Source organism: Bos taurus, chromosome 7 (genome assembly GCF_002263795.3).
Source record: "Bos taurus isolate L1 Dominette 01449 registration number 42190680 breed Hereford chromosome 7, ARS-UCD2.0, whole genome shotgun sequence".
NCBI lineage: Eukaryota > Metazoa > Chordata > Mammalia > Artiodactyla > Bovidae > Bos > Bos taurus.
In genome coordinates, this window is record NC_037334.1 from 19661456 (window position 1) to 19675266 (window position 13811).

Genomic DNA, 13811 nt, shown 5'->3' on the forward strand with positions numbered 1-13811 from the left:
GGGATGCGAGAGATGCAGATTCTATCCCTAGGTCAGGAAGATCTCCTAGAGTAGGAAATGACAACCTGCTCCAGTATTCTTGCCTGGAAAATTCCATGGGCAGAGCAGCCTGGTGGGCTACAATCCATTGGGCCGCAAAAAATATGACACAACTGAATGATTCAGCACAGCACATGTCTTATCTTAGCACCCCGACCAGAGATTGAACCTGCAGCCCCTGAATTGGAAGGCAAAGTCTTAACCATTGAACTGCCAGGGAAGTCCGTTTTCTGGAGTATTTAAAAAAATATCTGATAAAAATGGTTCATATAAAAAATTTAAATAAAAACAAAAACCTATCTGAGATGTTATTTCACCCACAAATACCTCAGAAAACATCTTTAGCTGAAAAAAATTTATTTTTAAACATCATTACAATGTCATTACCATTCTTAACAAAATCAACAATAGCTCCTTTATATCATCTAACACCTGGATCCAATCAAATTTCCCTGGTGGTCTCAAGCAAGCCCTTTTCCTGTGTGTGATTCTTATGTAATGTTACAAACTGCGTCCACCCTCCCATTCCCTCAATCGTTTCCCGCTTAATTTTTCTCCACATTACTAACACCATCCAGTCCACCATAGATTTTATATTTTCTGGCTCTCTCCTCCAATCAAAAAGATCACGAGTTCTTTGAGGTCAGGGAATTTTGTTTTCTACACTGCTGGTACAGAACGGACTCTCAAGAACTGTTCTTAAAGGAGTAAACCTGCAGTCCATGGAGTAGCAAAGAGTCGGACACGACTTGGCGACTGAACAACAACAAAATCATGATAACTTCCGCGATTTATTCAGAGATTTCGAATTGCAGCATCATCCTCACAGACCTCCTTTGAAGCCGGTGCTATTCGTATCCTCATTTCATAGCTAGGAAAACAAAGTTCAGCAAGGTTAAAGTTTGGGCTGCACTAGATTCTTCGTTGAACTCCGTCAGCGCTCTGAGGATAATCTCCGATCTCTTTAAGTTAAACCCCTCGGTGATCTGCTATCCAGGGTCCCCAAGCCCTAGCTCTGTGCAACCCATCCTCTTCATTTTCTCCCACCTTGTGTTTGTTGAGGACTACTGGCACTGACCACGTGGCTGGGTCGTGGGGACTTTACCCCCACACAGAGTTGGGACTTTTTCACGTGACCGCTGGGTAGCCAGGGAAGGTTCTTGAGTAAGTAAAAGGACAGGGCCAGCGCTTTCTCCGCGGGGTCCTCGGCCTGTCCCTCTCCCTCTTGTCACTCCTTGGGGAACGCGGTGGAAGGCGCTCAAGCACAACCTCCCTCCCTCCCTCTGGAAGCACCGTCGTTGCCCCTGGCAACAGAATCCAGATGAACCACAGAGACGCGCCCCGAGAGTGCAGAGTGGTCACTTTGGGCCAGCAAGACGCAGAGATCTAGAGAGGCACGCTGCGCCGATTGTCACGTGGACTGCCCTCGCGAAGGCGGGACTTCCGGCGGCGCCGTATTTTTTTTCCGGTTGCTGGCTCCTGCCGGCCCCTCCCGTACTGGGCCCTGCGCCCCCCCCCCCACCCCCCCCGCGGCCCCCTGCCGCCGGGCCCGCCGCCACTATGAAGAAATTCTTCCAAGAGATCAAGGCCGACATCAAGTTCAAGAGCGCGGGACCGGGTCAGAAGCTCACGGAGTCGGTGGGGTGCGTGACAGGCGTTGAAGCTTGAGACCCGGGGACGGGGATGGGCGTTGGGGGGCGGGGGGCGGCGCGCGGGAAGTCTAGGAAAGGCGAGGGGCGTGGAGGGGCGGCTGAGAGAACTTGGGGGACACCTCCGGGGGCGGGGCACGAGGGAGGGGTGGGAGTTGGGGGAGGGGAGGCCTCTGGGGGCGGGGCAGAGGGAGCGAGGCTCGAGGGGGCGGGGCTGCAGGAACTGAGGGGTCAGTTAAGAGACCCTAGCCGGTTAGGGCGGGCGGTAAGGGAGAGGCCAGGGATGCGGGGAACGGCCCCTGAAAAGTCATCGCCTAAGATCTGAGGGCATCTCGGTGATCAGAAGTTGGGGACTGATCCTGGAGAAACAAGAAGAACTGGGGTCGCAAAAAGTCGTGAAGCTTAAGCTCCGTGGCGATAGAGAACTGGGCTTTGGTTGTGGAGCAGGAGGGTGGACGGGAGGTGAGGATCCGGAGAGCTTAGGCGTTGTTGGAGATGTGGTCAGGCTTGGGAGGTGCGGGTGAACTGCGGGGGGCGGGGGGGAGGTGAGTGGCTCTGTGAGGGGCTGTGGAAGGTCTGGGAGGAGAAGGGAGGCAGGTGGGTGGAGTTGAGGACCTGGGGGACTCCGACTAGAAGGAGATGGGGGTCCTCCTCGTGGGTGATCGCTGAGTGGCCTGAAGGCCCCGGAGGGAGACCTGGGAGGGGAGGGAAGGTGGCCTCCACTTCAGGCCTCTGTAACTTGACTGGGGAGAACTTGAAGAGAGGGGCCTGGGGCCACACTGGAGACTCCATGGGGAAGTGTGAGGGGCCAGTGCTGAGCAGAAGATAGTGATGAGCTGGAGTGGATGGGCTGAGAAGGCTCCACTCTGGGGAGGAATGAGCAGAAGGAGTCTAGAAGGGGCTGGGATTCCTACAGGGAGCTACAGAGAGGGCTTGGAGGCCCGAGGGGGTTTAGGATGGGGAGTGACTAAAGAAAGTTGTCAGCCTGGGGAGGGGTCTGTAAGGCATAATGGAAGGGATTGTGAAGAGGTGGGGGCTGGGAGGACAGACTGGGTGGCCGGCAGTAAGGGTTGGTGAGGGAATCCTGAGGCAGTGGGGGTGGGTAAGGGAGAGTGGGTGCATGGTAAGAACATCAGGGCATCTGTCATGAGGCTTGGGGGTTCCCTAGGGTTCTTGGGAAGGGATCACTGAGTGGGGTGAAGGAGGCCCATGAGGGCCAGATCTGTGAGTCAGGGAGGAAAGTGCAGGTCCCGGAAGCCTGAGGGTAGCGGGGAAAGGAGGACCCCTTTAAAGGGGCCCAGGGAGAGTCATGGGCCAAACAAGGGAGTCCATTCATTTGTCCATCAAGTAGTGAGTGGAGGTGGGAGCTGGAGCAGCTGGGACTGTGTGTGACTGGAAGGAGGTGAGGGCTGATGGTTTTGTCAGACTGGAAGCCTGGAAGGAGAGGGGAGGGAAGTCATGTGGAAATTTGGGCTTCCATGATGCGCCTGGAGCCAGACTAGAGATGCAGGATGTGTGTCCAGCTAACTGCCACGGCATGAGAATCCCTGCCCTCTCAGGGCTCCCCTTCCTGTGAGGGGAGGTGGACAAGTAAGCCAATACATAAATGATGGAAGGTTTGCTGTGAAGGAAAAAAAAAACAGGGTTGAGATTGCCAGCGATGCTGGGGACTGTTAGGTGGTCTGAGAATGTCTCTCTAAGAAGGGGAAGTTTGAGCTCAGATTTAGCCGTGTGGAAATCAACCCATACCATACACATGCATGCACTGTTGAAGTGGCCCCTGTCCATCCCAGGAAGAATACTCCCCCAGACAGCAGAGTGCAAAGGTCTTGTGGTGGAAGACCGTCAGACCAAAGATGGGAGCAAATGAGGGAAAGGGCAGCCCGTGAGGGGCCTGTGTTTGCTACAGGGTTTTGTCGTTCTTGGGGTGAGGGGGCTGTATATGCAAAGGAGTGACTGGGTTTTAGAAGAACCCCTTTGGCTGCCAGGATGAGCCATGAAGGGAGGAGGGGGGAGTGAAAGGTTTGGAAAATGGTGCTTTTATTGAATGGTGGGGCTCGGGCGGGGCTACCCATAGGTGACTTGTCTGTTCTTCAGCCTGAAACTTTCAGCTGTGGACAGGGTGGGCAAGAGGAGCAGGGATCAGAAAAGAGGGCTGCCCTGGGTGTCTGACCAGAGAGGGGGACCGGGGAAGGGCGGAGGCGCAGAAAGGCCGTGAATGCAGAGTCTTGGCTCCCTCTTGAGATATAGCACAGGTGATTCCAGCTCCCAAAGAGAGAGTCCTGAGGGAAGAAGAGCAAGGCAGAGTCAGACCTGGGTGGGAGGCAGGACTCTACTGGAATGAGGAGGAGGCCAGGTCATTTCCCGGCTGGGTCAGGGCTAGAGGGTGCCCATCCTGCGGGGCAATCACCCTGCTTCCCAGGGTGGAGGCAATACCAAACCAGATCTCTCTAGCCTGCCTCACACAGGGCCTGTGTGCAGCCTGGCACACTGCCCCAGCTTCCATGAACCTCTGGGGCTTGTGAGAGAGTGGCTGGAGCCCTCGCAGGGAGGAACGTTGCCCTGAGGAATAGACATGCTGAGCCTTAGCTTCCTGGCATGCCATCTACCTGGCACACAGTTGGTGCTCAGTAGACGAAGTCTGGATGGGTCTTACCCTTGTAGACAATACGGGTAGAGACTCTCCCATGGGGAAGGGGGCAGACGGTGGGTGTGCTCTCCCCCCGCCTGACAGGTGACGACTCCGAGGCCCAGACCAGGACAGGATTTGCCCAGAAGGGCCAAGCAGGGAATAGAACCACCATCTGACTCCAGGGACTCCTCTGTCAGCGTTAGAACCACTGTCTGGTGGCCCCCAGGGAAGAGGCACGGCTGTGTCTGCTGGGACAGGAGGGGGAGGGGACAGAAACTCTCCTGCTAACCCCATGTCACCTCACCATCCCCTTGCATCTCCTTAGGGAGAAGGCCCCCAAAGAGAAGCCCAGCCAGCCGCCAGTGCGACAGCCCCGCCAGGGACCCACCAATGAGGCGCAGATGGCGGCAGCAGCGGCCCTGGCCCGGCTGGAGCAGAAGCAGCCCCGGGCACGGGGTCCCACATCGCAGGACTCCATCCGGAACCAGGGTGAGCCTCGACTGTCCTCCAGCCATGGCGGGGGGACATGGGGCAGGTGGAGCAGGCCTCTCCCCACTGTCCTCTAAGTGGATCCTCTGCTTCTCATGGGTCCCGGAGCCTTCGGGCTCCCACACTTTGAGGTAGGAGGAGGTTTAAATCACAGTTGTGAGGAAGATCCCCTGGAGAAGGAAATGGCACCCCACTCCAGTATTCTTGCCTGGAGAATTCCACGGACAGAGGAGTCTGGCAGGCTACTGTCCATGGGGTAGCACAGAGTCATACGTGACTGAGCAACTAACACTTTTACCACAAAGGGGAAGTGCTGGTGAAAAGGCTCAGGAGGGGTCTGTCTGTGATCTGGGGCAGGGATGTCTGGGATGGTGGAGGGAGACAGAACCAGGACTTGGAGCAGGAGGAGGGCATGGTCTGGTGCAGCCTGAGCCTGGGGGCATGGAGAGGTGCGGGGGCCAGGAGGACCTCGAGCTGGAAGGACTAGAGTGTGACCCGTATGAGGATTCAGGCCTGGACGTGGCGTGCAGGCTCACTCCACACACTGACGTGTTCTCCGTCTCCCTGCCTCTCCCCACAGTGAGAAAGGAACTCCGGGCTGAAGCAGCGGTCAGTGGGGACCCAGAGGCCCCAGGGAGCAACACGGTAAAGACATTGCGGCAGCAGCAGTGGGACCCCCAAAGTGGGGCCTGGGGAGGGGGGCCTGGAGGGCCTGCTTGGGCTCTTTCCTCCTCTGGTCTTATTGGTGCCCAGTCCTGGGCTGTAAGCATCTGCTGCTGGGGAGGGGAGGGAGATGCAGCTGTCAGGGTGGATCGAGGTCACCTCTGGCCTCAGGGTACTGAGGCAGGTTAGGGAACCCCGTGGTGGAGGGTGGTGTCATCTGGGACCTGCATGCCTGGCGCATAATGAAACCAAACCCAAGTGCCGGGGGAGGGGCTGCACGTCCATTCAGTCATTCCCCTGTAACCACACACGGAGAGGAGCTGTTACAGTTCCCATTTTTCAGAAGAGAAAACTGAGGTTCAGAGAGCCCAGTGTCCTCAGTTTGCACCTCGAAACCAGCAGGGGCAGGACTGGAATTCCCGGGCTGTCTGACTCCAAAGCCCTCTCTTAGCACTGCCCTCTGCTGCTTTCCTTGGTAGTGGGGCACACAGAGACTGGTGTAATCTAACAGAGAGCTTGGCAGAAAGGGTGTTCTGAGCAGCACCACCCGTGAGGCCTGAGAGTTTTAGAAAGGAAGGAACCTTGAAGATGACCTAGGAATTGAGTTGCAGACCAAGGCTGGGGCTCACCCAGGGCACCTTTGACCCCCTGACTCCCTTTCCAAAGCCCCTTCCTCACTCCTCAGTCAGGGGGAGCAGGAGCCCTCAGTTGAGCATTTGCTCTGTGTCCAGAGCACGCTCTGTGTTCCTTATCTTGTTGAATTCTGAGTTGGTCCCTCAAGGACATCTTACAACCCCGAAGATGAGCTCCGAGGGGCTTGGCTACTGGGCCACAGTGTTCCACAGTAGGCAGAGGTGACAACGTTAGGCCTAGGGCTGTCTGGCTCCCAGGGCTATGCTCTCAGGAGTGTGGCACTCAGGGTGGCCTTTGTCCACAGTCCAGGCTGACACCTTCTCCCATCTTCCCAGGCGCCTGAGCCCAAAGAGGAAGGCTCTGCCCACCTGGCGGTGCCCGGGGTATACTTCACCTGCCCCCTCACGGGGGCCATCCTAAGGAAGGACCAGCGGGACGCCCGCATCAGAGAGGCCATTCTCATGGTGAGTGCCTGCCCCGATGCCTGAGCTGTCCCTTGAAGTCTGGAAGGCCCAGCAGCCCCTGCAGCGTCACCACCTGGGTGTGCTCCAGTTCTGTGCTAACCTTCCTCACCTGTGGGACAGAATTCACAGTCCGGGAGGGTAGGTGGAGAAAGCTGCCTCCACCCTCCCCGGGGCACCAGCTTTGAGCGTGTTATATCCGTTCTCAGAGATGCTCCAGATACAAACTACCGAGGCATCTGTATCTCCTACATGGGCTGCGTTTTTGTTTTACATAAAAATCAATCTGCCGTTCACATCTGACATGGAACTGCAGCATTTATCAGTACAGGAAGAATTTCCATGTTTTGTTTTGGTTTTTTTTTGCTTAAAATTCTTTATTAGGAAATAATTCCAAACCTAAAGAAAAAGTACAAGAACAGAAAGAACATCTGAATCTCCTTCACCTAGGGTAGGAGTGACCTATTACTGTTCCAACAGATTATTACAAATATTACAAATGTGGTGCCTCCAGAGGCACGTCTCTGCCCTCACAGTTCTGGAAGTTAGGAGTGGGCTACAGTCAAGATGGTCACAGGGCTGTGAGCCTTCTGGGAGCCCTGGGGATTCAGGCTGTTTGCTGCTGTTCCTTTGCTGCCTTCACGGCCAGCTGAGCCAGGCCAGGCCTTTCCTAGCTGCCCGCTCTCTGCTTCTTTCTCTGTCTTCCCCCTCTTCAGGGCCCTTACGACTCCATTGGGCTCACCTGGTAATCCCAGCTAATCTTATCTTAAGGTCAAATCAACAGCCTTAACTCCATCTGCTCAACCCCTGCCCCTTAACCTACATTCTCCCAGGTTCCAGGGATCAAGTTACAAATACCTGTGTCATTCTCCCCACCTTACCCAAACCTGCCAGTTGTTAACGTTTTTTACCTCATTTGCTCTATCACCCCTCTCTGTTTTTTTTTTTTTTTTTGCCACGCCGCATGTGGGATCTTAGTTCCCCCACTAGGGATGGAACCCACACACTTTGCATTGGAAGCACAGAATCTTAACCACCGGACCATCATGGAAGTCCCTCTATTTTTTTCTGAGCGGTTTGAAAGTCTGCTTTCTCCATAGTGACTGCACGGTGACTCCTGTAAATTGTTCCTTGACTAACCAGCCCTGTGTTGATCAGCATGTAGGAAGTTTCCAATCTTTCACTAGAGAGGACAATATTTATGATGAAAACCTGGTCTGTACAGCACTTCGAGCTGTAGGTTCCATTCCGGAAGCTAAGTTGCTGGAACAAAGAACATCTGCGTCAGGCTTTGGATAGTTGTCACCAGGTGATCCTCCATAGAGTTTGTCCCGACTCACTCTCTCACCAGCATTGTGGGAGAAAGTTCCCATTTGCCCTGTCCCCTGTCACTGTGGGTGACCAAACGTTCATTGCCTCTACCCAAATTGATAGGTAAAAACATTTCAGCAGTTTTTAGTTTGCATCTCCCTTTTTAGGGTTAGGTTGTCTATGTTTTCATATGAGAATGCATCTTTTGACCATTTTTGTATTGGGTTTTTTTTTTTATTATTGATTTGTAGGCACTCTTTACATATTAGGGAAATGAGGTTTTTGTCTATGATCTGGGGATATTTTACTCCAGTTTATATATTTTTTTCTCCAGCTTATTTTTATATTCTGCTTATGGTCACATAGCCATGCAGAAATTTTTTCTATGTAATTCAATGCATTGATTTTAATTTATGGCTTCCAGGTTTTTGGCATACTTAGAAAAGCCTTCCCTACTAAAGAATTAAAACAGTTCTTCCATGGTTTTTCTAGTGCTATTCTGTCTTGCTTTTTAATGTTTAAAGGTTTGCTCCAACTAGAATTTATCCCTGTGTAGAATATGATGCATGCAGCTAGGGTTATTTTCATTTTCAAAAAATTTTCATTGGAGTATAGTTAATTTACAGTGTTGTGCGTGTTTATTTTTTCCCCAGATAGTTACCCAGTTTTCCCCAGTCCTTATTTGTTGAAATACCTGTCTCTGGCCACTGTGAAGTCCACCCCCATCACAACATGAATACCTACATGGACGTTGTGTTCCTTTGTTCCTTGTCTGTTCACATCCCCTGGTCCTAATTTAAATGAGGCTGCAGGCTGCCTGGATACTTCTGAGAACAGCATTGGGAGCTGCAGCTCTTTGCTGGGGGGTGGGTGTGCTTGTCCCAGGAGGCTGAAGTGGGGGCCGTCAGCCTGGCTCAGCCATATCCTGAGGACGCCCCCCCCCCCCCGCCTCCATCTCACAGCTGCTGCTTTGCAGACCCACTTACTTGGCCCGTCTGAACCTTTTTGTCTTATGCTGGTAACTGGCAGACTGGACAAGGTCCAGATTTGAAGTCCCCAGGAGAGTTGACCCAGTTCACATCAGATGTCAAGTGACACATGGCTGCTGAAGGCTGACCCCCACTGTAGTTCAGAGAGGCGGGCCGGGGCAGGCAGAGGCTTCACACCTACCTTCCAGGAGCTCTGGCTGGGCTTCTGCGGGGGTGCACAGGTAGATCTGAGTGGCCAGGTGGTCTCTGCTCTGATCCATCACCTCTAATGACCCCACTGTTTACCCGCACCCCTGTTCAGGCAGAGCAGATGTGTTTGAGGCTGCCGCAGGTACCAGCCCCACTGGCCATGTAACTGCTGACTTTCTGGGGCTGCGGAAAAACAAGACCCCACAGTGAGGCCATGTGCTTGGCTGTCCAGTGCGAGCACACTTGCGCCTGACCCTGCTCCTCACCTTGGTGACCCATTCTCAGTCTCTCCCTACTGCGATGCTGTTTGCTGGGTCCCTGGGGGCACCCAGAGGCTGGGCCAGCTGAGGGATCAAACACGGCCCCTCCAATCCCCAGGGAAGCAGGTGGCACCCCCAAGGCAGGGGGACGGGTCAGCGGCATCTCCACTGTTTTGCCTCCCTGGCTGTGCATTGGGCAGCCGCAGGTCACAGACCTTTTTTGCATCCTGTTTCTGCCACCTCAGTCTGTTTCTAGAACGTCCCTTGCAGGGCTGGGGGATTAGGAGAGGCAGTGCGTCTACAGTGGCTGGCAGGTTCCGGACATGCTGCCAGTGTGTGCTGAGAGCCAGGCCACTTAGCCAGTGTGGCCCCGAGGAGGGTGCTTCCTGACCCTCTGCTTTCTTGACTCCCCCAGCACTTCTCCACTGACCCAGTGGCTGCCTCCATCATGAAGATCCACACGTTCAACAAGGACCGGGACCGCGTGAAGCTGGGCGTGGACACCATTGCCAAGTGAGTGGGCAGCCCTCTCCCACCAGGCGCCAACTCCTGCTGAGGAGGCCTGCAGGAAGCATGGTCCTCTCCCTGGGCCCTTGGGGAAGGGGTCTGGTCTCTCTGGGGCCATTTATCAATCTTTAAAATGAAGAGGTTTATTGCATCTGTTCAGTTGCTCAGTCGTGTCCAACTCTGCAACCCCATGGACTGCAGCACACCAGGCTTCCCTGTCCATCAGCAACTCCCAGAGCTTACTCAAACTCACGTCCATCGAGTCAGTGATGCCATCCAACCATCTCATCCTCTGTCATCCCCTTCTCCTCCCGCCTTCGATCTTTCCCAGCATCAGGGTCTTTTCTAGTGAGTCAGTTGTTTGCATCAGGTGGCCAAAGTATTGGAGTTTAGCTTCAGCATTAGTCCTTCCAATGAATATTCAGGACTGATTTCCTTTAGGATGGACTGGTTGGATCTCCTTGCAATCCAAGGGACTCTCAAAAGTCTTCTCCAACACCACAGTTCAAAAGCATCAATTTTTTGGCACTTAGCTGTCTTTATAATACAACTCTCACATCCATACACGACTACTGGATAAACCATAGCTTTGACTAGACGGACCTTGTATCAGGGGTTCCCAACCCTGGCTTCCTATTGGGATCATCAGAAGAGAGTGAAGAGGCAGGGTCGCCCTGTTCCTCTTATTGAGCAGGTCTGGGTGGCGGTGCCTAGCAGTTTGTGCTACTCAGGAGCCCCCCAAGCTGGAGGACCTCCAGGGACCCATCAGCTCCAGAGACCGTTCTGGCCCTGCCCCGCTCTACCCACCGTGGCAGGTCATTGGTGCCCTCAGAAGGCAGGACCGAAGGGGAGGCCTGGTGTCTTGGGCGCCAGGGGTCGGGGTTTGTGGGGTGTCCAGGTATGGCAGCACCTTGCTTGGGGTCACCCTTAATGAGGTGGCGTGGCTCTGAGCTGTCGGCCCCTATCCATCCCAGGTACCTAGACAACATCCACCTGCACCCAGAGGAGGAGAAGTACCGAAAGATCAAGGTGCAGAACAAGGTGTTCCAGGTGAGGGCTGCTGGCAGAGGGACTGGGCCTGGTGTGACTGGGCCCATGAGGCCCCCCAGGACCCAAGCCATCACAGGGAGCAGCTGGCTTGCAGACAGCCTGGGATGGGGGCTACAGCTGGCTGCAGAAGGGCCCCTACTTGGGGGGTGGGTTAGGGGGGTGGGCAGTGGGGAGCAGTCCAGGTGGGCTGAGGTGGTGGGTGGGAGGGTGGGCTCTCTGAGCACCATACACCCTCTGCCCTGCCCACCACCCACAGTGTTGAGTTAGTTGAGAGAACATCAGCACTGGGGAGGTTTTCCACACAAAGGCAGGCTTCTGGCATCTGTGGAGAAATTGGCCCATCACCCTGGCCCGTGGTATCTGCTCCTGCGGCCGGAAGGGCCCCACTTTCTTCTGGTGGCTTCCACCTGAGTCCAGCATCACACAGCTGGCCTGCCCCACCTTTGGCACTCCCTCCTCACGTTGTCCTTTGGATCTTCAGCCTGCCCTGGTGTTGACTTTTCTCGGTCCCCGGCCCTCTGTGAGCTCAGCCCCTCAGACGGCTTCAGGAGTTCAGCCTGTCCAGGGATAGCAGCTGCACTGAGACCAGGGACTCCGGGCCGGGAGGGCCAGGGTGGGCGGAGAGTCTTGAGGGGCACAGGGAGGCCCCCAAGGGTCCCGTGTGACCTCTGCCTCCGCTCTCAGGAACGCATTCACTGCCTGGAAGGGACCCACGAGTTTTTTGAGGCCATCGGTTTCCAGAAGGTGCTGCTTCCAATCCCTGACCAGGGTAAGAGCCAAGTTGGGGCAGGAGGGTCCGGCGAGGGGTCTCCCTGACTAGGCAGTGACGTTTCTGCGTGTTCCAGAGGGCCCCGAGGAGTTTTACGTGTTGAGCGAGGCCGCTCTGGCCCAGCCTCAGAGTCTGGAGTGGCACAAGGAGCAGCTGCTGAGCGCCGAGCCTGTGCGTGCCACTCTGGCCCGCCAGCGCCGCGTCTTCCGGCCCTCGACCCTGGCCTCGCAGTTTGACCTGCCCGCGGACTTCTTCAACCTCACGGCCGAGGAGATCAAGCGGGAGCAGCGGCTGCGGTCGGAGGCCGTGGAGCGGCTGAGCGTGCTACGGACCAAGGCCATGCGTGAGCGGGAGGAGCAGCGGGAGATGCGCAAGTACACGTACACGCTGCTGCGCGTGCGCCTCCCCGACGGCTGCCTGTTGCAGGGTCCGTTCTGGGCACCTGTGCGGTACCTCCAGGCTGCGTTTGTCCCCGGGGAGGTGTGCGTGCGCGTCCCCGACGGCTGCCTGCTGCAGGGTGCAGGGTGCGCGCTGGGCGCCCGTGTGGCCTGTCTGGGCTGCGCTCGTCCCTGGGGAGGAGGCTGAGGGCTCACGGCCGGCTGGCGCAGAGGGGCTCCCACGAGCTCCAGCGCCACTTGACTGTCTCACCCCAGGGACCTTCTACGCCCGGGAGCGGGTGGCGGCGCTGTATGGGTTTGTCCGGGAGGCCTTGCAGAACGACTGGCTGCCCTTTGAGCTGCTGGCCTCGGGTGGGCAGAAGCTGTCGGAAGATGAGAACCTGGCCTTCAACGAGTGTGGGCTGGTGAGTGATGGCTCCCCGCACCTTAACCCGACTCTCTGGGCTCTTGTTAAATCATCACAAGCCCCCAAGAGGGGATGGGATGGTACTGGGGAGGTGTCCCTGGGTGTTAAGACCCACCTTCCCACTTGTGGTGTGGCCTTGAGTAACTTCTGTTTGCAAAATGGAAATGTGCCAAGTGTGTTAAGAGTCCTTTGCAAAGCAGAGACCAGAAGGCATTCAAAATGCAGGAATTCTTTGAGAGGATGAAGGAGGGGGCTGGATTGCGGTCAGACCCTGATTCAGGGAGACTGGGAAGGAGGCCTGGAGAGGAAGTGCCAACTGCTGCCCCGGGCTGGGTGGGCTTCAGCCAGGCCAGGGGGGCGTCCTCATCTGATGTGCCCTTGACAGCACAGCGGTGCTATCACCCGTGGGCCGGAGCAACCCTGGGCGAGCGTGGCCTGGGCTCCAGCAGGGAGATTTGAACGTGGAGCTGGACCTCTGCGCCTCTCACCCTGCTGCAGGTACCCTCTGCCCTCCTGACCTTCTCGTGGGACGCGGCTGTGCTTGAGGACATCAGGGCTGCAGGCACCCAGCCAGACACGTCTATCCTGAAACCCGAGCTCCTGTCGGCCATTGAGAAGCTCTAGTGAAATAAAGCAGGGTTGGCTCAGTCCCACCGTGGGTCTGTCTCATGCTCTCCTCCACGTTCTCCCGTCCCAGTCCCTGTCCCACCTCCAGAACCACTCGCCCTGCCCATGGGGCAGTGTGAGCATGAGGAGGGGCGCTGGCTGGCCGGGCACACAGCCATGACCACCGTCAGGAGAGGGCATCACTAGTAATCTGTTTAACAGAAGCCCTGGGTGCCTCCCAGGCAGAGCAGCCTGCAGCCCTGGCCAGGACCGTGTGTGCAGTGGCCCTAGGGTAACTGGCCAAGGGAGGCCTGGGCCTATCAGAACAAGTTCTGTAAAGTTATAAACCTGAATAAACAGATGTTGACTAGTTTCCTGGTGGTGAGTTCAAGCTGTGGGAGGCAGGGTCAGCAGCTGCGAAACCACCAGTGAGCAAGGCTGGCTGTGGCTCCTGGTGAAGCAGGGTCAGGTGGACACCTGCTCGGGTGGTACCTGGGGTCCCAGGAGCCCCTCATGTCTGAGGCAAGCTCTTCACTTCCCATGCTTTCCTATGTTGTCCCCACTGCCTACGAGCCAGCCCTGCTGAGGGCTCCTGGGGCCAGAACCCGTGAATATGACATTATGTGCCAGAGGGGCTTGGGGTGTGGGTAAGGACGAACTAGGCGACTGTCCTGGGTTATGCAGTGAGCCCAGGCGTCCCCAAGGGAGCTCTAACGTGTGGAAGGAAATAAAGATGGGAGATGTGACGCTGCAGGTCCTG

At 56.0% G+C, this 13811-nt stretch overlaps 1 protein-coding gene and 1 long non-coding RNA gene across 3 annotated transcripts; one reads left to right on the top strand and one right to left on the bottom strand.

Moving 5' to 3' along the window:
* Positions 1 to 816: 816 nt before the first annotated feature.
* On the bottom strand, positions 817 to 1377 carry LOC101902724 (uncharacterized). Its single transcript, XR_235188.5, has 2 exons — positions 1087 to 1377; positions 817 to 910 (listed from the first exon to the last, which is right to left on the bottom strand). It is a non-coding gene; the product is annotated as an uncharacterized lncRNA (long non-coding RNA).
* Positions 1378 to 1599: 222 nt separating this feature from the next.
* UBXN6 (UBX domain protein 6) lies at positions 1600 to 13424 on the top strand. Of its 2 annotated transcripts, none has more exon segments than NM_001045986.1 (10): positions 1600 to 1682; positions 4646 to 4809; positions 5390 to 5454; positions 6441 to 6569; positions 9731 to 9828; positions 10797 to 10872; positions 11557 to 11641; positions 11718 to 12068; positions 12295 to 12443; positions 12944 to 13098. In NM_001045986.1, coding segments are annotated over 10 exon segments (1326 nt in total). In that variant the 3' UTR covers positions 13070 to 13098.
* Positions 13425 to 13811: the final 387 nt, after the last annotated feature.